At 39.8% G+C, this 25,343-nt stretch overlaps 1 protein-coding gene across 1 annotated transcript; it reads right to left on the bottom strand.

Annotated features, from left to right (window-relative positions):
* Positions 1-473: 473 nt before the first annotated feature.
* DBX2 (developing brain homeobox 2) lies at positions 474-25,288 on the bottom strand. The gene is made up of 4 exons (XM_066550281.1): positions 24,610-25,288; positions 12,690-12,785; positions 7,986-8,173; positions 474-5,609 (listed from the first exon to the last, which is right to left on the bottom strand). Exons 1-4 carry the CDS (start codon positions 25,151-25,153, stop codon positions 5,286-5,288), a joined length of 1,152 nt encoding a protein of 383 aa, XP_066406378.1. The 5' UTR covers positions 25,154-25,288; the 3' UTR covers positions 474-5,285.
* Positions 25,289-25,343: the final 55 nt, after the last annotated feature.

The following is a 25,343-nucleotide window of genomic DNA, read 5'->3' as shown; positions in this document are numbered from 1 at the left end:
TGCATGAATTCCTCCAAGACAGCAACATAACTGGTTAGGAGAATTTGATCATGTTAAATTGTGTGCTACTATCAAAAGCTTTGGAGTTTGAGAATCCATCACATTTATATCCGAATATTAATTTAGGAGAAACAATTCTGTAAATTAATGGAGAATCAGAAAATCAGGATTGGCTTCCAGTTAAGCACTGGCATCATGTGCAACAAAATAGGTAAGTAATGGTACAATTTCCATTTGTGAAACAATCTGTTTCCATTAAACTTCCTTGCCAACCAAATAAATTTAAGAATTAAAACATCTCCATTGTTCTTCAGACTTTATTCCATGAAGCACTGCAGGATAATCCCAGAATACTGACATTTTGTAGAGTCCAATTTTTTTTTTTTCAATTATTAGAACTGGCTTTTGCACATCAGTGATTTCCTCATCATGTGTCCATTTTTTCAGAATGATGAAGGATACAACAGAGACACTCCCAGTGACTGAAAATTTATTTTGTTCCTTTCCTAATGCACTAAATGGTACTGATAGTGTATCTTAAATTTAGACTGAATCTTGTATGTGCTGATGTTTCCATGGTAGACTAAGTGGCTAATGTCACTCATAGTTTAGCTCTTATCTAAACCCATGATTGCAAAACAGAAACAAGTTGAAACGGTCTTCTTTGCACAATATACATGCATGTTCAGCTACCTTCATTCAAATATTGATCTGTAAATAAAAATTATTTGGAAAAACTGAAGAATTCCTCAAGGGTTGAATGCTTATAAAAAACGGCATTTCTACGTGCTTTAGAAAGCACTGGAAGATCACTATAGAGATGTTATCTTCTGACATCCCTGTCCACCATGCCCAGCTTTAGTGCTCAGAATTACAACCAATATAAAACCAAGGAGTTGCCATTCTCTGGCCATGAATTTTGGTGCAAGTCTGCATGGGGGAACTTCAGACCCAGGTTTAACTATCCCAGTTTACCTTCCAGTAAAGGTGATCAGCAGTCATCAGGTACACACCTTAGAAGCACACTCATTTAAAGACTTCCTCAGTCCACAAGAATTTCATCCACTGCAAACCTTTCTCTATAGGGGCTTTTTTTCTCTGTAGGTCTCCCTGTGGTTCAAAGCTGAGTCTTAAGTTAATTGGACTCTAATTCTTCTCTGTTCCTTTCTAAAGGCACTGGATTTACAGCTATCATCATGAAATTGGTTTGTCTTTCCTTCTAGTATGTGAAAATCAGTAACAGTCTAGATGGTAGAGAGTGCTGAAGCATGTGAATGCACTTAATTTATGTCAGTCTTTTGACTGCAGAACATACATTCATCAGAGGAGCTGTGTGGCTACAGTGATGGCAACTGGTATTTAAAACCCAGTACTAGTAAATCACAGCAGATAAAACAAATCTGATGTATTACTGCAGCTCAGGAGTGACATTTGACCTTTGTACTACTGTTCTGACACTGAAGTTAGTAATGCAGTTTTGTGCCTTAAAGCAGCCCTGTTCTCAGCAGATCATAATACTTGATTCCTGTTTGGCAAAGGATCAATAAAAACAAGGTAACTTTCAGAAAATCATTTTATACTGTAAATATATACAACTAAAGTTTAAGTGCTGACACACCTGTTAAAAATCCAGTTTTTAACAATGTTATATGAGGTGCATGGAGGAGCTAGCTGGTCTTTTCACAGGCTCACAGCTGTTCACATGCAGTAAAATATGACGGCGGCTGTGTCTAATACAGACTGCAAAAATCTGCATTGTGATACATTTTAAAAGTCCAAGAGCTTCGAAGGAAATCAGCAGCCTCTTCTTAGGTATCAGGGAAGCTCCTCTCCCTGTCTTTAAGAACACACTTTCAAGATCCACATTCAGACCCGTACAGAGGATCATCAATAGGTGGGATGAGAAAAGTCTCTTCTGTTCCTGAGGCTGCTGCGCTGGGCAGTGAGATCTCTGTGTCAGCAGCACAGCTTGAGAACATGGAAGTTCACAGCTCGGTTAACAAAGCGAGTACTGAGTCTCAGCCTTTCCTCTCTGTCCTTGTTGTATTCTGTATTACATTAGCATTGATAAGTTGCCAGAACAAACAGAGAGGTGCCCAGTGAGTATAAGTATCTGCTTTGTTTGCAGCCTCTGAAGAGATGAGGTTTTTAACTGTGGTTTGCAATTTGTGGTACCCAAACTCTCCCCAGTCCCAGGATCTCAATAAATGTCCATCATAATACTCCACAGCTGGTAACTAAAGTCTCAAAATGCTACACACAGGAAATACCTCAAATACCCTACAACCATGCTGCAAGATCATCCATCAGGTCAAATCTGTGAAATCCAAGTAGCACTGGTATCTATCATGTCATTCTTACACCAGTAGCACTACACCTTTCACCTCTGCACTGTGTCTGTTATGAAGCAGTTCAAGTATCTGCTGGGCACTTTGCATACTTGTGCTCTCTTCGTTCTTTCTAAAATTAGTAGGCATACCGTATTTGAAGAAACCAAATACCACTTGATCCTTCACAAAGAAAAGACTGGCACTGTAAATATATTTTTGTATTTGTACAGGGTGCTATTTCTCATTTACCAAGTTTTCACAGTATGGACTGAAGAGAAACTTCTCCTTTATTTAGCACAAAATCAGAGGAATCAAAATTTTATGTTTCATGGGCCCAAATAATAATTTAATCAGACTATTTTAGATATAATTCAAGATGTGGATGTATACTTTAGGGTTTTTTAAAAAGCTTGGTCAGCATTTTCAGATAAAAAATCTTTTATCTGGCATACTGAAACTTCATTCTAGCTGTAGAGTAAGAACACTGATAGGAGGTGTTAAGAGATTTGGAGAACCTTGAAATGGTTTAAGTTTTAACAGGCTACAGTGAAACCAGAATTTGTTGAATTTAAAACACCTGTAATATTACAATTGCAAAACCAATGCTGCATGAGCCTTGCTTGATCTTTGCCTCAGTGAGACAGCCTTCAGACGTATTCTGTTCAGCACATCAGCTCAGTTTTGACAGTAGTTCACATTTTGTGCCTGCAACACCGTGAACTGAAAGAATTTCCCAAGGAGCATTCTGAATCGCATCTCCCATCTCCAAAAGTGTTGCTTCTAGCACTGAGGCTTCATTGACTTGCAGTAAAATAATATGAGCAGCTGGGAAGGCTCCCTTTCCATTAAAGGTGAAATTAAAAAACCCCACCACCCCTATCATACAGATTTCCTCCAAAATGGGAAGCACTGATGAATAGATGCACATATATATACACCACCACCTGATCATGAGATGGTACTCTGCAAATACTGCAATGCAATTTCACAACCATCTGGGCTACTAACCTTAGCTGGCTCTTCAGGCAGGAGCTGGCCAAACAGGGCAGGACTTCAACACCAAATTCATCCCCATGTATACACAATCTGTCTGTTCTCCTCCCCACCTTATGTTTCCTGCAGAATCTGAGTTGGTTCCGGGATTTCAATTGCAAGAGAGGAATAAACTTCTCTCATTAACTGACCAGTATATAACATGTGTTCAAGGGCTTTCTGAGGGTAGGTGTTGAGACAGCTTACACTAATGAAGATTTGTAAATGCAGGGAGATATAACTTCTTAATTCTTCTGTAATTTGTTTTTTCTTTAAATCAAGCAGAGGAAATCACACGCAAGGAATGCCACATAATGCAAGACCAGGATTGCAAATTTGGCCACTGAGACAGCAGGACATGCACAAGGCAAGGTACAAAACTCACCTTATCGTGCATAAATGATACAAGGATCATCATTGCAATCTCAAGATTTTTAGCTGCAGATATATCCAAACTTCACCTCCCAGATAATACAATATAGCAAGGGGAATAGTAAATCATCTATCAAAAGGTAAAACATTAAATAACAACTTACTCTACAACAATTGCACGGCTTTTTGGAAGATGTACAATACAGTTCAAAATATTTGAAGCTCAAGGCAAGAATAATCAGAAACATTCAAGGCATATATGATAAAAAAAGCCAGACTAGATTATCATAATCTTTCACCTATAAAATGTATCAAAGCCAGAAAGAAAATAGTCCCTATAAAAACACAATGTTCTCCATAAGGTTTTGCCTGTAAGATAAAATATCTTTAGTCTCTCTTCTCAATAAAGGCATCCACAAATGTATGAAAAAGAAAATGAATGCTATGCTCCCATTTTGAGCTATAAAGATTTGCAAATAAAACAAAGAAAGATACACCTAAATTGATAGACTGACCTCCTTAAATTGGATTAAGCAAGCAAATAATTTTAAGTAGCTTTAATAATATTTGAGGCTACTTGTTACACAGAATACTGTCCTGACTTTGATACAGATATATGCTAATGTGTCCTTACTGGTGCCAGTTTAAACAACAGTAAGCCAGGAATAATGCCACTACTGGTACATCGTCTCCATAAGTAATTTTCTGAACTGGCTGTAGTAGCAATTTTTCCAGTTATGCGTCTGTTGCTTACTGCATTTTTGGCTACAATTCTGCACACTGTCATTACAGTTTTGAAATACAAAAGACTCTACCAACAGCCAAAAAAAAGACACTGCAATTCAAAGTTAAGAATGCTAGTAGATTCATGCAGGACAGCAAGACAGAAGCCAGTGAACTGCACTTTCCAGTACACACTCTGATCAGAGTTACTTAAACATGGAACATTTTAGGTTGGTTGCCTTTTATTATTGCATAACTTTACCAAGGTTATCAGTTGACCTGTGACCATACTATTTAAAGCTAATTGAATACTGACATATGTAAAGACAGATGGAGAAAACACACCAAAATGCTTGTATTTGTCCATATGAATCTATTCTGTTATTTAATAAATTTCTAAAAGAACCCAAAACCACTACTGTCTTGAGATACGAGCTCCTTTTATCTCATGCACAGAAGAAATTAATTGGTCTGACTACAATGAGAGATAAAAGTGATTCTCTGTTAGTGTGTTTTTAACTAGCATCACATACAGTGCAGATGTATAAATCAGAGCACAAATTCAGCTTCATGTTCTTCACTTCATTTTACTTACCATCAGTTCCTATTTTACTTTTAAGGTCAGTACAAGACTGGAAAAGACACAAGAAAAAACTGAATATTGAAGAATACTTCTTTAGTCATTAGTTGTTTGTAATTTTAATGGTGTTAGACTTTAGCATATTTTTGAAGCATAAACTAGTTAGCTTTACAATGTTCAAATATTGTTAATCTTAAAAGACCGCTCATTTGAAGCCTGCATTCTGCCATTCCATTTACAAACTGCCCCTACTCCTTTACACTTGATGATGCCTTGTTTGCAGTGTCTTGGTCAGGATACAAATAGAGTGGGCTCTGCAATGAATTTGCTCTTGGAGGTGGTTGTGTAGTAGTCAGTCTTTCAGAATTTCCTGGAGAATTCTCCCTCCACCTTAGACTGGCCCGCTCTTCAGACATTTCCCACACAGATGGGCATGGGGAGGTAAAATTCATGGTGGATCGTGAGAGGTAGTTCTCCTGAAGACCTTCTTCTTGGAGGCACCTGTTAGAAAGCACTTCTTTTTCTTTGGAGTTTCGCCATTTCATCCTTCGATTCTGAAACCAGATTTTCACCTGTTTGCAAATTAACAAGAGTTTATTATTATTATTCTTTGCTTTAAACAACTTTGCCCTAACAAGTGTTTTTTCCTTTTCATCCTCTTAGTTTCACATTCCTTCCTTATTTGTTGTTACAGTAGAGAACCAGTGAAGCCAGCTGACTGATATTATCTGAGGATTTTCCCATCACTATTTACTACACCTGGAACAAATACAAATATTTGCCTTGACTTTCACCACCTACAATAAATTACTTAGAGTGGAAAATGAACAGCCCAATAGCTAGGGATAGAAGAGTTTCCTACAAGCAACATCCTTCTTGACAGAAGAGAATTCCCAGAGAAAATTAGTATCATCATTAAGGAAACTAAGTGATATGACTGGTGGTGTGAGGGCCTCTATTAAGTAGAGGCTGTAAGAAGCATGACTGTCCCTTTCACAAACATAGCTAAAATCAGCTTGGCCATACAGAAAAGTGTGTTGTGACATAAGAGACAGGATTGAGGATTTAGAGACATTTTGTCTGCCTGACTACAGTTTTCCAGGAGTTGCCTAGAACTCATGTGATTTTGAGATAAAATCAACTTTTCAAAAACTTTGAGTTGCAATTCTTAATACAAGCATTCAAAGGCATTTATGAAATGCTGGGGAAAGCTTGGGGGAATATACAACCAGGAACTGGTTTTACATGAAGAGAAGAAAGGTAAGGGTGATCAATCAAATTATTCAGATTGTGTTCTCTTTTCCCTTAAACATTTGCATTTAGGTCTAGTATTCAGATACTTGATATGAAGACAAAGGTTTGAGAATCATTGTCTTAGATGACAGGTACTGTTCCTCCAGCACAACTGATCAGAAAATTGAAGAAGTAACCTTCACAGAAACTTCTCTTCCTTTCATGGGGGGAATAAAAAAAGAGACAAATATCATCTGGTCTGTCACTACCACAAAATTATATTCTTGTAGTGGTAGTGGTTATCTATGTATCATTACATAATTTTTTACACACCCAAGCTCTCTTGAATAACATGAGCACAGAAAATAATCTCAAGGAAATAACTGTAATACTAGGAATTTGACTACATTTTGGGAAATTTCTTAGGCAGCACACTGCTGAGTGCAATTGTACATTTTGATTGCAATAGTTTTACTGCAGAGATTACAGTTCTGTACATCACACTGAGAAACACCACACTCTGCTTGTTTCTGTGTTTATTGCTGCAGTGCTTGCAACAGTGTCAGAGTCATCAGGTTGCAAGGAACCACCACAGACCACCAGATCTAACCTCCCGTGCAAACTGGAGCCAACTGCAAAGTTAGATCAAATTGTTGAGAGTCTTTTCAAGTTCTGAAAATCTCCAAGATAGAGATGACAAGAGTTCTCATCACCACTCTCAGGCTTTTCTGTCCCAAGATAGCTTCTGCACATGTATCTTAAGCACTTTCAATCTTACTGCATTCAAAGAAACAAAATTGTACTGTCACGTCTCAGTATTTCATCTGCAATCTAGAGGGCTGCATCTACTCCAGCACCTTCAGAATCCTACCTGTCAGCAACTACCATGTTCATTTTCTGCTGTTACATGCCCTCACAAACTTTTTCCTCCCAGCTTCTTTCAGATTTTGTGCTCTTCAAGCCAGGCACTTTTCCTATGTTTTTATCTGCAGATAGGCGAGGGCCCAAAAATTCCCGATTGTGCTACTGCTGCTCAGCATCACTATTAAGGCAGCTGTTCAGTCAAAACAGCTCACTGGAGGCATTAGACCCTCAGCTAAACTCTAAAATCCTGCAGCAGACCAACTCAGACTCATGCAAAAAATCCCATGAAATGGGAATTGGCAAGTAAAGTGGGAGTGTTTTAGCAGGTCACCCTGCAAAGTTTTATTTCTTATGGTATCTCTCAGCTCTAAAAATCTCTTTGTGCAGTCAAGTGTCTTTCCATAGGGATGGTTGCCTGTCTGTTGCAGAACAGTTCCAGAGGAAGTGCCATTGACTGCCTTGTCCCTAGTTGTTCGTTTGTGAGTGCAAAGGGTGGAATGAAGGAATGATCTATGCTCTCATGTTTTGCCTTTAGAGCAGTGGGATGGAGCATAGTTCCCTACTATGCTCCATCCAAAGCTTCCAAGAGAGCTCTGTCAGACAGCAAAAAAAAGGGAGTTGGAAATGAAACACAGTGGTCATGTTTCTTTGTGTGAAAATGGAGCCATCAAGTTTTGAATGTACACAAACAGAAAATAAACCAGGAAACTGTTCAAGTATTCCCTAGTTTAAACTGCCATTGGTTTACTGAGGTCTTTGCAGGTAAAAGAGCTCAGGGCTGCCCCTGCACTGTTCAGTTTTCCTCCTTCAAAGTAATTTTAAAGATTTCTCCCCAAAAGTACATTTCTTACCTGAGACTCCTTTAGACCCAGGTTAAGGGCCAGTTTCTTCCTGTCTGTTTTACTAATATACTTCTGCTTCTGGAACATTTTCTCCAAAGCTTTCCTCTGGTCTTCAGAAAAGACAGCTCTTCTTAATATGCCTCTCCGGGATTTGGAGTTAGACTCTTGGGTCAGAAGAGGCAGCACACTTTCCTCCCCTGTTGGAAATAGATGAGAATTTCCCAAAACATCTAGCACATATCAGAGAAATATTAAGTGCTGTTCATTATAATGTTTGCAGACTCTTGTCCCACTTTTGATTTGTTGGTGTTGTAAGTGTGTTGTAATGCTTCAGTCATGCTCATTAAGGATTAAATCCTCACTTGGATATAGGGGTGCTGTCAGTAGTCAAGAGTCTCCCCCTGACATGGTACAAAGAAAATCAGATGAGTTCATAAAGGAATATTAGGAGAGAGGCTACTGCAAAATTCAAATACAGTCAGGGAGGAACTTCACTTTTCTTTGCCTGTCATCACCACTGAGTAAACTGTAACAAGTTTTCCTATGAGTTTATTTACTCCTTGTGTGGAATGTAAAATGAGATAAAAGTGGTCTGTAATAGTGATTCAAAGAAACTAAGTAGGCTTTCCTCTATTTTTTTTTAACTAATGAAAGAGTTTCAGCGTGATCTATTTCTCAGAAAATCCCTGGTCATTCACTTAGTTATTCTGGAAACTACAGCAATTTTTGTATTAGAGGATTTGGAGAGTACTTGGACTTACTTCTTTCATCCTGGTTTCTAATCCTTTGACATCTCATACCAAGTCCTGGGAGGGCAGCTTTCAGTGTATCCAATCATATCCCCTTAATGCACGCCTAGAGGGAGCCCTACCCTGGAAAACAGCCTCAAAGCTGGGGGACAGAGCTGCAGTGAAGAAGTAGAACTGTTTACACAAAGAGCACAGAAATCCCAAGATAAATCTCTCACGTTCCTCACACCCAATAAAACCTAAAGCCATAGTGCTTTCCCATGCTCCCTCTTCTCTAGGAAGATATGGTGTATGAGAAGCAGTCCTTGGTGAGGCTTCATATGCTTCCAGCTTCCTCAAATACTCAGGAAGCAGGAGCAGGGATCAGTTGAATAGGGCCTGTCATCAAGCAGGGCGTGTGATAATTAGGGAGATGCAAGCAGGCCAGGAAACAGCTTCTGGCTGAGCACTTTGGCTCAGAAACCTGTGCCATGGCTGTACAGCCACTGGCACCTACAATCTTGCTGTAGGAGTGGCAATTCAGATGCAAGCTGCCCTCTTGCTGTCCACCACCTTCTCGAGTCCATGGGCCTAGACTGCCCTCCCAGCTTACAGTTACAGCAGCGGCAAAGGTGTGCTGCTGCTCAATTCCTACAAATTCATATCAAAGCCAAAAGCAAATTCTCCCTGAAAATCAGATTTTCTAAAATACTAAACTTTTTTTTTGTGTAGAAGTCTATCTATTCTAGTCAGCTGTAATGGGGTGGGGGGGGAAATGACATACATTTTTTTCAATTTATATAGTGCTCTTGAAAATACTAATGAAATCCAGATGCAGCTTCCACAAACTGTCCTTGGGGCTACACCACATTTCAACTTCTGTTTATTATACATATATATATACACATGGGTATATGTATCTTTAAACACCCACAGAAAAACAAACACACATATACTGAGGATATTGTAGTATAATGATGAGAAAGTGAAGTGTATATCTGTGTCTTGCAAAGTTGACTAAATACTTTTGTAGCCATATGTTACTGGTAACACATGATATTGATATTACTTACACTGCCCCTGCATCCTGCTTCCAGCTCTGACCAGTAGAGCAGAGCATGAGAAGCTGAGCAAGTGTACAATGATTATTCCCTAAAATAAAACTACCCCTGTGAAACGTTACTGATTTAGAGCCCATTGCATTCTGTCAATTCTTTTCTTGAACTTTTCATGTCAAGAAATCAAGATGTTTTTATTTGTCACTCATGACAGCATGTGGTAAAAAATAATTATTATGATTTGCAATGTTACAGTATAAATAATCCTTAATCTATATAGATGTACTTCAATTTTCAAAATTTTATCTAAGACCAGATACAAAAATCATAACCTACTGGTTAATGTCCTGATATTTATTACACTGTGATACACAGTCAGACTTCATCCAAATCACAATAAACCATCTGCAGGACAAAAGTCAAAATACCACAATGGAAGGGCAAGCCAGGATGGTATTTCTCTGGGGACTGCAGAGCCCCTTCATAACCCTCACTGCATGCTCCAATCACATCTACAAAACTGGGAGCAAGCTGGGAGCCTTCCTTCCTCATGCACGTTTTCTCTCTTTCTTCTCAAACTTAGTGAATTTAGGTACCTTTTTCCAGGTAGCCTCTGAGTAGTTTCTGCTGAATTGTCAGCATTCTCAGGTTTACTGGAAGGTACAGTCTGAGCCAGCAGCAGAACTGGTATCTTCTCTCATCCCCACTGTGGGATGAGAGACACCAGCAAAGGAAGAGGCGTAACAGGGCTGGTCCTTGCCTCCCGGCCTCCGTTCCACAATGGAGTTGTCAGCCAAGGACAGAGGACGCCAAATTATGTGACCCCTTAAAATTTGTCTTGCCTGGCTGGTTGTTAACAGTCAATCAGCAAGGAAACAACCTCCTGCTGGAGCCTCAAGGCACCAATTAATTCCTGTGCAGGCAGTTTGTAGGGTCCATCTTAACACCTATATTAGACTAATAGTGAGCCATCTTTACACTCTAAGGCACAATATGTGATGGGTTTTAAAAGATTAACTGAACAAAATTTAATGATGAGCAGAATGCTCAGAAGCATTAACAAACAGCCTATGGAGCAAAAAATCTGAAACCTACCACCAACTGGGTTGCCTAGAGAATTTTTTTTTAAATAAGCCATATTCTAAAATGCACTCCAACTGTTACACAAAAACTAAATTTCAGTTTGCGGATTATAGACCTTTCCAGTGCAGCAGGAGAGGCAGTCATTTATACATTTCAACAATTCCAGCAAAATTAAATATGTCAGTTTGCAGCTTGTCACTCTGAACATGCAGCAGGTTTAATGTTCTGCTGACATAAATGTGACCAACTATTTCCTATGTTACTGATTTGATTTTTGTTAAGTCTTTCCTTTGTATCCTAATATATAGTGATAAATGTCCCCTTAATCTGTGGAACAATCTTCATTTGCCTTCATGGCAGAGACCACCTTGAAGGAGCAAGTAAAAGCTTTAGTCATGGTTTCCATTTTTTCATTAGAATTCAATACATTCTAGTTAAATGGACAATTAATAGGTCACTTCCAAAATACTAGTGTATCAGTCCTGGTTAATAAACAATCCCCACAGTTGATAATGGGCCTATGTATTCAGCAAGTCCCTGTATACACTCAGCTCATCCACTAAATCCCTTTTCAGGTAGACAGGGTTATATGGGAAGATGAGCTAGAATGAGTCTATAAAAGTCAGTTTCATTCACTGCTTTATTTTTCAGTCAAGTGCTTTAAATGGTGTCCAGAAAATCTCTTGGAATGTGAGACAGGAGAAAAGACTGGCACATAGAGTATTGCTTTATGGCCATACAAAAGGGCAACTGACCCTTGCCCAGGCCTTTTCAATGTGAAATGGTTCCTAAAGTTCATCTGCACAGTGAAAAATTGTGGTGAGGTCGCGTGTGGATGAGTAAAGTGAAAGTGGTGATTGGTCATGGTGCTGTCAGCCATTGTGGGAGAGCCGAGGCCATGTAAAACGCTCTGTGGGAAAGTGTCAGCCCCCTAAAGAGGTGCTCAGAAACTTGCAGCTCATTAAACTGCCAGCATTTGCTGCCTCACTTGTCAAGAATCATTCAACTTAGCAACTGCCCTTCTGAAACATTCATAAAAAGCATGCACTTTAGTCAGTAATGGTTTGAATGCAACTGTGATAAAAAAGTATATGCCAGAGCACATATAAGCTCCACTTTTCATTTGGATTTGACAAGAAATTTGTGCTTTTTTTTCTGTTTTCAAGAAAGAGGAAATGCCCCTTCTGTTTTCTTTCCTGAGCCCTAAGCACAAAATCATGACTGTCCATTCTTACAACTTTGGCGTGCAATCTTCCCAATCAAGGTTAAATTTAGTTTTGGATTGAATGGACTCTTAATCCTGAATGGATAGTGAACACTTGTCAAAATTCTCTTTAACATACTTCTTCAATTTTTTACATTATAATTAAAAAAGAGAAACAAAATTAAACATGTGCACACATTTGACTACTACAAAAAGAATGATTGTTGTATTTAAATAGTGCTAAAGCTTCCTGAATCATAATTTACACCCCTAACAAACATTAAAATGCAGCACGCATTTTACAATCCTCCAGCTCTTTTCTTACTTGCAAATGTTTATTGACACTGATTTTTAAAAGAGTTACTGATTTTAAAGAATTGTTTCCAGCAAACTGAAAACAAGGCACTTTCCTAGGTTAGCTCTGTCTGGGTGTCTCAATGCCATTAGAAACCTCTCACAATTGCTCAGTGTACTTAAGTTTGATAAATCTTTGGAAACCCTCTGAATAGGATTGCTGTGATTTTACTAAGGAATTAGCTGCTGCCATTGCATCACCAATTAGTTTTCCAGAACACATTAAATCCTGCTGCTTTGGTTTACAGAATAACTCAAGCATTACTGATGAAGCATAAAAACTTACTTGGAAAAGCAGTGGGGGAGGCAGGGTGCTGACAGGACCCACCGCAGCATGCTGAGTAGAATGGCGGGGCTCGGAGAAAAAAGTGTTTGGAAAGAGCTGCAAAGAAAGCATAGATCTAATTGATTATCCATTGAGCTTAGGTGATATTCATAACAACAGTCCTCCAAAAAGTCAGTGTGTAAAGTCCTGCCCCACAAGTTCTTTTTCCTTTTTTCAACATGGTGATATTTTTAAGGCAAACAATGATAAACCAAGTAATTGCTCTTTAATTTAGCAAGGTTATTTTACATGCATAGCTTAGCTATAATATGCAAAACTCTCCCTATATTTATAAGAATGAAGCTCTACAGACTAGAAATTTCCTTCTGTAATTGCTGTAATTATGGGAGTTTTCCTAAATATTGGTATTGAACATTGTTTCAATAATGTGTTGTTGAAATAATGAGTATAATGAATCTGAAAGTTATTTAAAATAACTCTAGCAAGCATGTCACCTTACAAAAAAAAAAAAAATCAGCTGGAACTCCAATGCTGTTAACAGCACTCAAACCAATAACATCCTCAACAAGAAACCTTTAGGAATAAAATTCATAAAATGCCATGAGATGAAACAGCTGAGCTCTACAGGCATGGACTACAGGGCCTGATTCTGTTACTCTGACTGTCAACTTAGTCTTGCTGGACAACTGCTCTAAATTTAAATAAACCACTTGCTGAAGGCTCTGCTTGATACAACAAAAAAATCTGCAAAGTCAACTCACAGTATTAGGTAATATTTGGTAAATTCTTTACAGATTTTTTTAAATTGCAGTCTCTCATATCTAAAAAGAGCTTCCAAATCATGGAAAGGTCTTTATTATCTATTTATCCCTTAATTTTTTTTTTCTATAAGCCTCATGGGATTTTCCATTAATCTTAATTACCTATCAATTTCTGCTTGTACTAGTCAACTATGAAACCTGGGATATTTTTTTTTGTTTTGAAAAAGACACATCATTGCTAGAACTGAACACTTGTAAATTGTGATCAGCATCACAACGTCTATGTCACTTCTTGTTTTGGTTTAGGCATAAAATAAGTGGCTCTAGAGCCCGTACTGTAGCTGTCCAAATCTCCAAAAAAAAAAAAAAAAAAGTAACAGCAGACTTGGGTAAAAAAAAAAAGAAATCAACAATCAAAAAGAAAAGTAAATAGATACATGTATCTAAGCCATGCTGCTAGTTTTTAAAAGTTTTCCAACCGCAATTAAAAATAAAGATAATTCAAAATTAATTTTCCAAGTATGTATTAGGACCTCAAAATAAGTTTCCTGACCCTTAAATTTGCTGTTATCCCAGAGTAAAAAATTTATTGCTATAGAAGTCTAACTCTAAACATTTTTTAAAGTATTAACTTGCAATTACTGGTTGATAAGCATTTTGCTGTTGCAGCTTTCTATTGAAATTTTGCTGTTTCTACTGAAATACAAATTAACTGCCTGGTTTTGAGGCATATACTTGCAAAACATTTACAAAAAAGAATGATTTACACCAGGCATTAGTATTCTAAAGGTTCTTTTCCACACAAGACCACCAAATGTGGAACCATGTCCTTAGAAACTTAAAATCGTCAAGAACGTGCAGCCAAATACTACCTATCCCATGTATCCAAAGGGTTTTGATGCAAATGGTGAAGTGTGTAAGCTGGAAAGAATCTGAGTAACACAAGAAGCACAGGAGCTGTAGAAGACAAATATCAGCCAACCTCCTGGACATTAGAGCTCGTCATTGACAGTATATTTTATCCTCTGAAATTCCCAGACTCTCAGGTGAAGGAGCTTTTCCTCCCTTCCTTGGGAGGCTCATTCCTTGTGCTTTTATCAAATTTCCCTTACAGTCAAGTAAAACTCTCCACCTCTGAAAATATAACTTAGAATACAGAAGATGGCACACTCCATTCCTTTGCTTTCTTCTTAAATGCCTTGGATATTCCTTGGCTGCCATAATGTCCTATTCCCTCCAATCATTGCTCCAACACCTTAATTCATGCCATGCAATTTTTGTCAGACATGTTATCCTGTCCTTGATATTCCCTCTTGTAGTTTCTTAACTCTGTCCACTTCCTTGCTCTGTTTTGATAATGTGGGGTTCATAATGGCATGTGATAAAAGCAGAAGACACCTGGATAAATCAAAATTGAACAAGCTATTGACTCAGATAGAGAGCATGTTCCTGCAAGTAATGACAGGAATAGGAAAGGACAGTTTCCTCCACTCACTACATCTCTCAACAAGTAAGCTGCAAGCATAAAGGTCTGAAGATGGATCACAGTAAAAACTTAAGCAAATTGTTTGCTTAAGCAAACTCCAAGCAAGCAATATATTTCCATGGAAGTTGCTGACAATGATTTAATAGAGTAGCACAGTGCCATGATGCAAACAGAAAAGATCTTGATCCTAATTCCGCTCAAGCTGATGGAAATCAGGAGTCTGGCTTACCTGGGCATTTTACTTAATTCTTTCAACCGACTGCTGCTTTTTTTGCCTGCAGGGCATGTATCTCTATGAAGCAGAATATTTGCTTAAGAAGTAAAATGCAGGTGAAATCCTCAAATCCTACTTTGAACAAAGAGGTTCCTTAGCTCACTTCTCAATATTTAGTCTAGATCCTGAGTAAAAAACAATGCCATGATGTCTCTCTATGCCTATAGCCAACATGTATGTCCAGTTTGTAACCCTTTTTAATGTGCTGCAGCTATACTGATGCACAGGTGGCTTTACATTACATACGTGAAACTACACCCCTTCATCTACTGAAGCTGTTGCACTCAAACCAATATGCAGCAGTTCTGCAGAGTTACATCAGTAAAAGCAATGTGACATAATACAGGGATACTCAACTCTGTCTTGGGAGTTCTACGTACAGAAAAATGTTAATGCTTCAACATATCCTTATATTTTATACAAGTATATATAAATATACACTTATATTTTTTATCTTTGATAAAAACAATACAGTTCATCATGTTAAATGGCTTCCACTACCTGTATGAAACTCCATTAACAGAATTAAAATTGCCTAGAATTATGCTGAAATTATACCTGAAGAAATGGCATAATACAGTTTGGGAACAATATAGAGGAAGCACTACCTATTATTTTCTTTTCACATACATCACAGCAACTCTATCAATATCTGTTGATCAAGAGACCTAAAGCAAACACTCTTTGCTGTTCACATAAGGCTGAAAATTGCTGAGATGTCAGAATATTAATTATGCCATTTTTTGGCCAGAATGAGGTACACAGTAACCAAAAGGCAGCTGCTGCTCCCAGAGACGTATAGGAACTTAAAGCAGGGGCAAAATCCTAATAATTTGTATTCAGGACACTTAAGCCTTTTTCTGCTTTATATCTTCATTTTATAAAACTGAAACTGTGTGGAATTGTTTCACAAAACTCAGTCTTTACAGGTTTAGCTTCACACATGCATGAAAAGTATCAAAGTCTAAGTGCCTTTTGGCACTCCAAAAACTGTACTATATGCCTTAAAAGAAAATGCATTGGATCATATATACAAAAGGGTTTGGGTCTTTTTCATAAAACAAATACTTTTGACACTGGTGCTGTATGCAAATTCTAGTAATAGTGTTCACTACATTTATCTTAGTGAACAGAAATAATTTTACAGACACTAAAATAATACTAAACATGTAAACGGACCTCAAGCTTATCTAGTGCTAAAACTCAGAAAGCATTTCAGATACTAATATTTTAAAAGACACTGTCTGCTTTGAAAATATTATAAATTCAAAAGCCCTTCCATTAGAAAAAGTCATACTGGCAATGGGATCAGAAGTTTTCCTTCCAACTATCCATCATTTTGAGAGTAAGGTTCCTAAATACAGTCCAGCTCAGTTATGCAACTTTGAAAATGGCTTATTATTAAGGACCCTGTTTTCTCTTTCTAATTCTACTGTTGTGAAATAACTCAGTAAAGAGTGTAGGCTATCAGCCATCAGGAATGTGGGAAAGGGTGAAGGAAAAATGGCTATTAAGGGAAAGTGAAACTGATGGTAAACTCCTGGTATTATCCATACAGGCTCCTTCACTGCACATTCTGCTAGTCTGTTGGGGGGGGTTTAAAGATAACTGATAAAAATGTGGTATCAGCCTGTGAAGAGAGCTGGAACACCTCCAAAAAGATTATTCAGAAAACTGCCTAGAGCCAGCTAACAAAACTAACAACTGAAGCAGAGAAACCTCAAGCTGCGTGAACACTTCAATTCTTCAAACATGCTAAGTCCACATGAACTGCTTTCCACCACGATGTCTGGGTTCCAGCTCTTGCAGGAAACTTAAAATATATTATCAGTAAAACTATCATATTTCATCTGAGAACCTTGGATGGTTTGTGCCCATAACAGGGGCAGAACTGGAATTTCCTACTTACATCCATTTTTGGCAATATTTAAAGCAGGCTTTTGCAAAGCTGCAGGGAAGTGTCATGTCATGAAGAGTTCCTCGAAAACAGTCCAGCAGTAGCTCTACCAGCTTAGTGATCCAGCTGAGCTGCATTTCTGCTCCCAAACCACAAGCCCTGGACCTCATGATGAGTCACTGCTCTTTCCCTAGCAGTTACTGTCTTTAGAGTGCAACGTTCCAGCAGCAGTTGTGCACCCCCAAAGCATTTCAATCAGCTGAAGAAGAGCCTCCAACTGCAAGAACAATGCAGCAGCCACTGCCATATCCCACCCAAAAGCAACTGCCATCACGTGGAAGTGGAAAAACTTCCTGCAAGAGCCTGTGGTGCAGGACCCCACAGAACTGGCTTTCCTGCACTCCCAAAGTTACCATTTGCTTCCTATTTATTCCTGTAAAACACAACCACATGAATGTTCAAAGGAAGTGAAGCCAAACAGGTAAAGCAGAGTAGCATCCACAGATCAGTTTTTGAAAACTGCCAAACATTCAGAGAAAGGGTTTCAAAGTTCTAAATATATATCTTTTTAATTCCTACACAAAACATGGATGCAAAGAGTGGACTTACATTTTTATGCTGGGTTGTGGTGGGGCTTTCAAAAATTGACAGAGCAGCCCCCAAAATGGGCTTGAAATGTGCTAACAGCATAATCATCACTTGCATCTACAGCAATGTAATGGCCAAGAGCATCACACTGCAGATTATCTGAAACCACATTAATCACTGTCAGTTTTCAGAGGCATCATTCACATGTCTAATTATTATGTTGTAATTTGTTGTACATGATTTTCATCACCTGAGGAAATACACCAACTTGAGGCTGGTGACAATACATGGTCAGATCTCACGTGTACAACCCAAAGCAACAACCAAACTCCACAATGTTTGCCAAAGACTCCATGGGTACCCTGATGTCAGGAGTAAAAGTGGCTTTTACCCTCTCCGTTCCTCCTACACAGCCTTGCTATTGAGAAGATGGGAATCTACCTGTGGATTTACAATTTTTTTCTGGCTTTGTCCTTCCTCAGGATGCCCATGTAGGAGCGTGCCTCAGCACTTTATGATTACCAGTTCTTGTCAAAACAGGCATCACTGTCAGTTCTCTGTCTTAAAGTTCAGTGTCTTGCCCAAGTTCCTTGTCTGGGCCTCCCGTTCAGACAATGAGAAGAGAGAAGTAGCTCTACATAACAGTTCATCACCTTAAAACTGAAGACACAGAACGTGTCTCTGGAGGCATCTCTTTCTATTGACTACAGCTTAGACAAGACACCTACTTTTTATTAAACAGCTGAATGGCCATGACATTCTTCTTGTCCCTCATAGGTAACATCAAAAGAATACTATCATCTGTACAGCCATAAAGACTCTAAAAGTGTAAAAATTCAGCTAGAAAGTCATTAGTTATTTTCTTTGATTTTCAACATATTACAATTTGTTTAGAAATTATTTCCTCAAGCATGGCAAAATTAAGGCCAGCTGCTGCAAGTCGACATTTCACTGGTTTTTCATTGTTGCAGCACTAATTCAAAATTGTACAAGAGGCCAAAATGCACCATTTATTCCTGGGGTATGCACTGATTAGCCAACTTTTTTTACCTGGAGCAGTCTTTACTTGTTGCAGTATTGCTAGCTCCAAACAGACAAAAGTCCCAAGATAATAGAAACAGTGTTAGAATAAAAAATAACACATGGAAAATTCTTTTTTCTTTTTTTTTTTAACAAAACGGGTTTAGTATTTTTACATTTGTACAAGGAATTACTTTTTCAAGTTGAAACTTGAGATGGTCACATAGTCACAAGGAGGTAACATTCTCAACACACATTCAGAATACCTCAAGAGAATTATATGGTACAACTACAGACAAAAGAAGCCTCTCATGAAAAATTTTCATAAGCTTTTCAGCACAAACAAGGGCCACTTCTCCAAAGTGACAACTCACCTCAAAGCACAGTCCAGGCTACTGAAAATACTTGGATGTATAATTTTATAAATATCAGGGTCTACATAACAAAATACAGCCTCTTACTGCTTTATATACCTGCAGTTGTTTTCAATTGGAAAAAAACCAAACTCCCCTTTCTGCTGGGTGGTCATGACTGACCACAAAACTACCATGTAAAACATCAATTATTTTGCAGAGCTGCTTTATAAAAGAATACAAAACACCTTCAGAGGGCAATGGAAGCAGAGAATTCACCTCCCAAAATTTAGGAGGATTTCTTAACAGAAAACAATAAAGACACAGTACAATAAAACCTGAAATCTGCACTTGAGTTTGCCTGATGAGATTAATCCTTACCACAGTCATGTGTTTTCTAAACCCATGAGCAATATACTACAGGATTTCAGAAGACCAGCTCTTTCTGCTGTACCAAATATATTTCACAGAAGTTAATTCAGTTACTGTAGGCATGACTGATTCCACGGTTTCAACTCAGTCAATTTCTTTTGTACAAACTCCACCACTTGTCTTCCTAGTGCAGCTCTGAGATCTTCTGGTAGTATCTAAATCTTGCCAAGGACCAAACTCGGGATCCTCTTCCTTCCAAGAGCCGGCACCGCGAAAGCAGCCAAAGGAAGGAGTGGTGTCCAGCCAATGCTCGTACTCCTCACCAAGCACAGACTGCCAGACTAGTGGCTGGGTCGCAGAGTAGCTGGCACTAGTCTAGCTCTGGCAACCTCACAATGAGGACAACAGTTTGTCCATTAAAAGCCATTTTGCAGCCACTCTTAAAATATGCTGGGCATTCCAGACCAATTCTATTAAATGGCTCACAAAGTTAACTGGAAACAGGAAACGTGCTAGTCTGTGATTTCTAATACTTACAAAAACTCCTTTGCTTCCAAAGACAAACTTTCAAAACAATCACAGTGTCTCAGTGCTCCTAGCAATCAGGGAATAAGAAAAGATGCCAAATAGATCTCCCCACCTTAAAGAAACTTTCTATCTCCAGAAAACACCAACAAAACAAGAAAATCCTAAGACTTGTCAGTCAACTTGCCTGAGTTAGATGAGTCAAGACAAAACATTGGGCTCTTTCCTGTCTTTTATTTTACTGAAAGCTAGTGTTACATGTCGCTTGAGGACACACCCTGGCTGCCAGTTGGCTTGAAATCAATAATTAATAAGCATTAATTCACTAAGAAGAGGTCCAAAATGAAAAAATATCACTTAAATTTCAGTCATTTAATTGCCTCCTGGTTGTGATAAAGAAATACAAGACACTTTATTAAATATGAGAAATAAGATATGTTTGATTCAGGATAGAATTGGTGTCATCACCTGAGAAGGAAAAAATTGACATCATTTTCCAGAGACTTAGCCTGCAGAAGATTTGGTTTAATTTCCTTGCAATGCTACCAGTAATCTGTATTATGTCAGGTAAGTCACCTCATTTGGTTTTGCTCCAGCTTCTCCTCTACACAACAGAAATCTCTCCTATCTCACTGGCTCAATGTGATGATAACTGCATCAAAATGTAAAGTACCCAAATGTTACAGAAAGAAAAGACACATCGATAGCACAAATGTATCTGGATATGTATTAAGTACATCTATAGATGCTTACTCGAAGTCCAATTTATATATACTATATAGTTCTTCAGTTTTCTTTTTTGTTATGCTTGCTGTCCTTCATTCTGCGCTCTTGTATTCTGATGCTTTAGTCAAAAATCCCCTAAGATAAATTTCTCAGCAGGTTTTACAATGGAATTATCTCACTGTTTGTTTTGCTGCAGTTTTCAATTTCCTTTCTCTGTTCATCTACAAAAATGCCAAAATTAAAGCAGAAAGCCACATTCTTGCCACATGACCATATTCACACTGTACAGCACTTCCTGTCAACCTCCTCCTGGACAAATTACTTAAGAAGAGCAGAGATATTTAGAAAAATTATTTCAGGTAGCAGAGTAACTTCACATTTCCCAAGGAGGTCACTCAGCTCTAGTGCCAGCCAATAATTTTGGAAACTAAGTCATGAGAAAATATTTGAGTAGACCTCTTTACAGCACCTGTGCTACAAGACACAGCATCTCAGCATCCTCACGTCCGATTTTTATGTGTCAGAAAACACTGAAGAAAACTGTCAAGTCTTCTAATTTATCCAGAATATAACAATAGGCTTGGAGTTAAGGGACTAAAACCCAGATTAGCAAGAGGAAATTGAGGACAGCACAGAGCAAAGGGGCTTCAGAAGAAGTGCAAGAAAGCCTGTGGTAATCCCAAGCCAGTATAAATTGGTATACCACTGCAGAAGGCTCATGAGTTTATCATATAGCAGTAATGCTCCTTCTTTTTTTCTTTCCTAAGTTTTATGTAACATGCTCTTTGCTCATGTTCTTCTTAAATTAAACCAAACTAATTTCAAATACCTACAATGACTACATTTATTTTTTTAAAATGTATATAGTGATGGAAAGTGATTATTTAAACTTTTACAGACAGCAAATATATTTATTTCTACTATGCTCATTAGATGATGTAATATTTAGGGTGTGACACTTCCTGAGTTCTTGTTCACTTTTTTATTCACAATAGTTTTGTAGGAGATGTGTGTAAAATACACATGCAGATAAGCACTTGAAATAGTCCAACTAATACTTTGAAACCTGTAAATTTTGGGAAGGAAACTTGCTGATACAACTCAGTTGCTGAGGAGTTACAAAAGGAGAAATTACCATGATGAGATAGCCCAGCTCAAGAATGCCAACCCCTCTGGTCTCTTTTGCCACCATGGATAAGTGTTTTCCAATTTACAGAAAGAATACAGGATTTACATTCGTTAGCACTTTTATGTTAAAAGGTATCCTAAAATGGAGTGCTTTCTTCAAGTCTTCCCTTTGTAGGTACTGTGGATACATATAAAAAGGTTCAGCTTATTCAGTTAAGTCTCTGGTGTGATTTTATACTTCCTTCTTTTTGAGAACTTTTGGTGACCTCACCAGAATTTGGGACAACATGAGTAATATATTGTTTTCAAAGTCTGGTACTTTTTCAATTTCCTTTATGTTTTTTTTAATTAAAAAAATAAAAGGAAACTTGGCTTATGCAAAGCTAGTTTACTAGGGAACTTTCAGTCCCTGCATGATCTATAAAGCACTTGTTAGTTCAGAAAGATTTTTTGAAAAAAAAAAGCTTGCATTATCATTTTCAATAATCTTTTTAAAGGCTTCAAGAAAGATTTTCCAAAATGCCATGTGATTTTGGGGTTCCAAATATGAGCTTATTCTTAAAAAAAAAAAAAAAATCAGTAAATTAAAAAACCCTACCTAGCACAACTTCCTTAGTCAAAATATCTTCATTAGTCCCTGAAGGCTAAAATTTTTGTTCTGCCAAAATGCTCCTTTGCCCTATCACTGTATAAACAAGAAACATTACACGCAGCCTGACCACCCCAGCCCTACTCACAAATGCAGTGTCTGGTCTGAACAGTTTCCTCAGTATACGCCTACACTAGAGACAAGAGACTCCTTAGAAACCACAAACTGGCTCAGCAAGACCGTTCCAATCTAACTCAAATTTATGAATGTTGAGACAACTAAGCATCCTCATCACTTTAAGACACACAAGTGAGATCAGAATCAACATATCCCTGTTGGAATATAAAAGTCACTGTCGCAAGTGTACAGTCACAGGAGAATTTTCTTCTGGGTGCAAGATGAATGAGGAAACACCAGTATTTCTCCTTGCTCAAATCTAAGAGCCTGGTGCTTTTTCCAAGATCTGTGGGAGCTGTGGAATCAGAAGAAGCATAGGTCTGGACTCCAAATCGCTAGGCAGACCTAACATACTAAAATCACAACTACTGCTATGGGTAAATCAAAAGAAGAAATAATCCTGGAAACAAGCATTTGCAAAACTTGGCATTCGGGAACTTCTGCAGCAATTTACCCACAGCTTTTTAAAACAAACAAACAAATACCCAGTCAAACAAACTAACAACAAATAAAACCCAACAAAATACCTTTACCTCTAGCAAATAAGAGTGCTGGGGCATCTGCTATCTTCTCTCCACAAATAAATATAGCATTTTCTCTAGAACTTTTTTTCAGGGTAAGGGCAAAGGGCAGGCAGGGATAATATTCATCAAATTGCAGGAAGATGATACTTGTCCTGTTCCCTGGCCTAGCCTATAGTTAGTTAAACACGTTTAAGTAACTGATATGCTTAAGGTGACACTTACCTGAGAGGTCAGGAGCATTCAGAAACCTTAATGTACACTTTGACTCTCTCCTGCCTACCTCTAAAGTACATAATGCTAAAGGATTAAATACTACTTTGAAATTTGAAGAACAGAATCTAATTGAAATTAAATTATGTTTGAAAAGAAAACAATTACTTCTGTTTTCAAAACAAACCTTTTGGTTTCACATCGCAAAGACTTAATTAAATAAATACAATTCTGCTTGTCTGATTTTCATTTTAAACGCATTTAAAACTGTATCATAAATAAAAATTCTTAAAATACCGCATAATATTGGAATAATTTATGCATTCTAATAGAAAAGCAAAATACTATATAGATAGCGAGTCTAATACCAAATTTAATGAATTGACTACAATCAGTTCCATGACTAACAGAAGTACACATTTCTTAAAGTATGTTGCTCGTGCCCAGACAAAATGTATCTATACGAAAATCGGCACATTCAAGAAACTGAATGGGTTTTGTAAACCTGTTTGTTTCCAATCCTACGGCACGGATTCCTGCGGGCGGCCGCGAGCTGGTCCCCACCGCCCGGCAGGGCGCAGGCTCTCAGTGTGACACCGGGCTGATAACGCACCTTTACACCTCTTTAAAACTTTTTTATTTTCCCCCCGTCCCTGGTTTTGTCAAAACTTCCAGAAAACTGCCTGTTCTACGTGGCTTAATCCTCCTTTTGGCAGGAGGAGCCGGGTCCTCCACGCCTTGCTGTCCCGCAAAGCAGGGCGTGTAGAGAAATGGGCTGCTGACTCCCGAGCTATCGCTACTTAGGAAATGGGACCGCTCGCCTTTCTCCCAAAACTTGGAATTTCAGACTTTCCCGGAGCGCCTGTTGGCGGCGAAGCTTCTACCACCTCCGGAGTCTGCGGGACGTCAAGACCTGAAAGAACTGCGATTAGGGGCGTTTAACAGCACCCGACGCGGCCATCGCGGGACTCTGCTGCGCTCTCTACACCCACAGGTGCGCCGGCCGGCCGCACTCGGAAGCCGCCGCCCGCACCACCTGCTCTAAGCGTCCCGTTGCCAGCGGTAGGCGAGACCCTCGGCCGGAGCCCCGGGCGCAGCCCCCGCCGCGCCCCGGCGGCACGGCACCCACCGGGGCTCGGCGTCCCGCCGCCGCCTGCGGGCTCCTCGGAGCGGCCGCGCCTCTCCTGCCGCCGTCTCCGCCGTGCGGAGCGCGGGGCCGAGCCCTCGGCAAGCCCCTCGCTCCCGCTCCCGTCTCCCCGGCGGCAGGACGCGGGAGGGGCCGGCGCTCACCTGTGGCTGCCGGCGGGAAGATGCCGCCTCTCTCCGCCGCCGCGGCCCGCGCTGGCGGGCGGCCGCCGTCCGCCGCCGAGGGGTTAAGCACTTGGAAAGCCCATCTTGCCGGGAATGGACCCCCCGAGGGGTTGATTTGTTCCGCCGCGGGGCACAGCTTGAGGGGCACGGGGTTGGCGGGGAGGGGACGGAGCTGGGCAGGGCTCGGAGCCCCGGCCCGCAGCAAGTTCTCGATGAGGAAACTTTTGCCAAGGTTGCCGAAGCCCGGCGCCGCCGGCAGGTTGAGGAGAGCCGAGGAGCCCACCAGGTCCCAGTAAAGGGCGCTGGGCAGCATAGCGAGACTTTGTACCCTCCTCGCCCTGCCCAGCCCGGCCCGGCCGCCGCGGCCCCTCACTGGGCTGGGACGGGGCGCCGGGCTATGGGGCCGGGCGGGCTGGCGGGGCGCCTCCCCGAGGGCTGCGGGGAGCGGAGCGGAGGGCTCGGTGAGGCTGTCCGTGGAGACGCGGCGCCTCTCCGCCGGGCTGGAAGGTGTGTCCAAGCGCATTCATTATGTCAGCCGGGGACGAGGAGTGATGGACGCGGCCAACAATGCCGCCTTGCCCAGCAGCCCCCCGGGGAGGGGGCAGGGCGGGAGCTGAGGTGGCTGTCCCGCCGTGCCCGCCCCGACATGGCGGCGGGTCGCGCCTCCTGCTGAGGGTGCACCTGTGCGGGGGGACGGCCGGCGAAGGGAAAGG

Source organism: Molothrus aeneus, chromosome 5, assembly GCF_037042795.1.
Source record: "Molothrus aeneus isolate 106 chromosome 5, BPBGC_Maene_1.0, whole genome shotgun sequence".
Classification (NCBI taxonomy): domain Eukaryota; kingdom Metazoa; phylum Chordata; class Aves; order Passeriformes; family Icteridae; genus Molothrus; species Molothrus aeneus.
Note: the sequence above shows the minus strand (reverse complement) of the source record. Positions and strands in the feature narration are given on the sequence as shown.

Excerpts from the sequence above, each read along its gene's own strand:
- DBX2 (XM_066550281.1), bottom strand. The coding sequence starts at position 25,153 with ATGCGCTTGGACACACCTTCCAGCCCGGCGGAGAGGCGCCGCGTCTCC. Across the intron at positions 12,786-24,609 it reads CTTCCCGCCGGCAGCCACAG|CTCTTTCCAAACACTTTTTT; the intron begins GTGAGCGCCGGC and ends CTTTCTTTGCAG. Across the intron at positions 5,610-7,985 it reads TGGGTCTAAAGGAGTCTCAG|GTGAAAATCTGGTTTCAGAA; the intron begins GTAAGAAATGTA and ends ATTTGCAAACAG.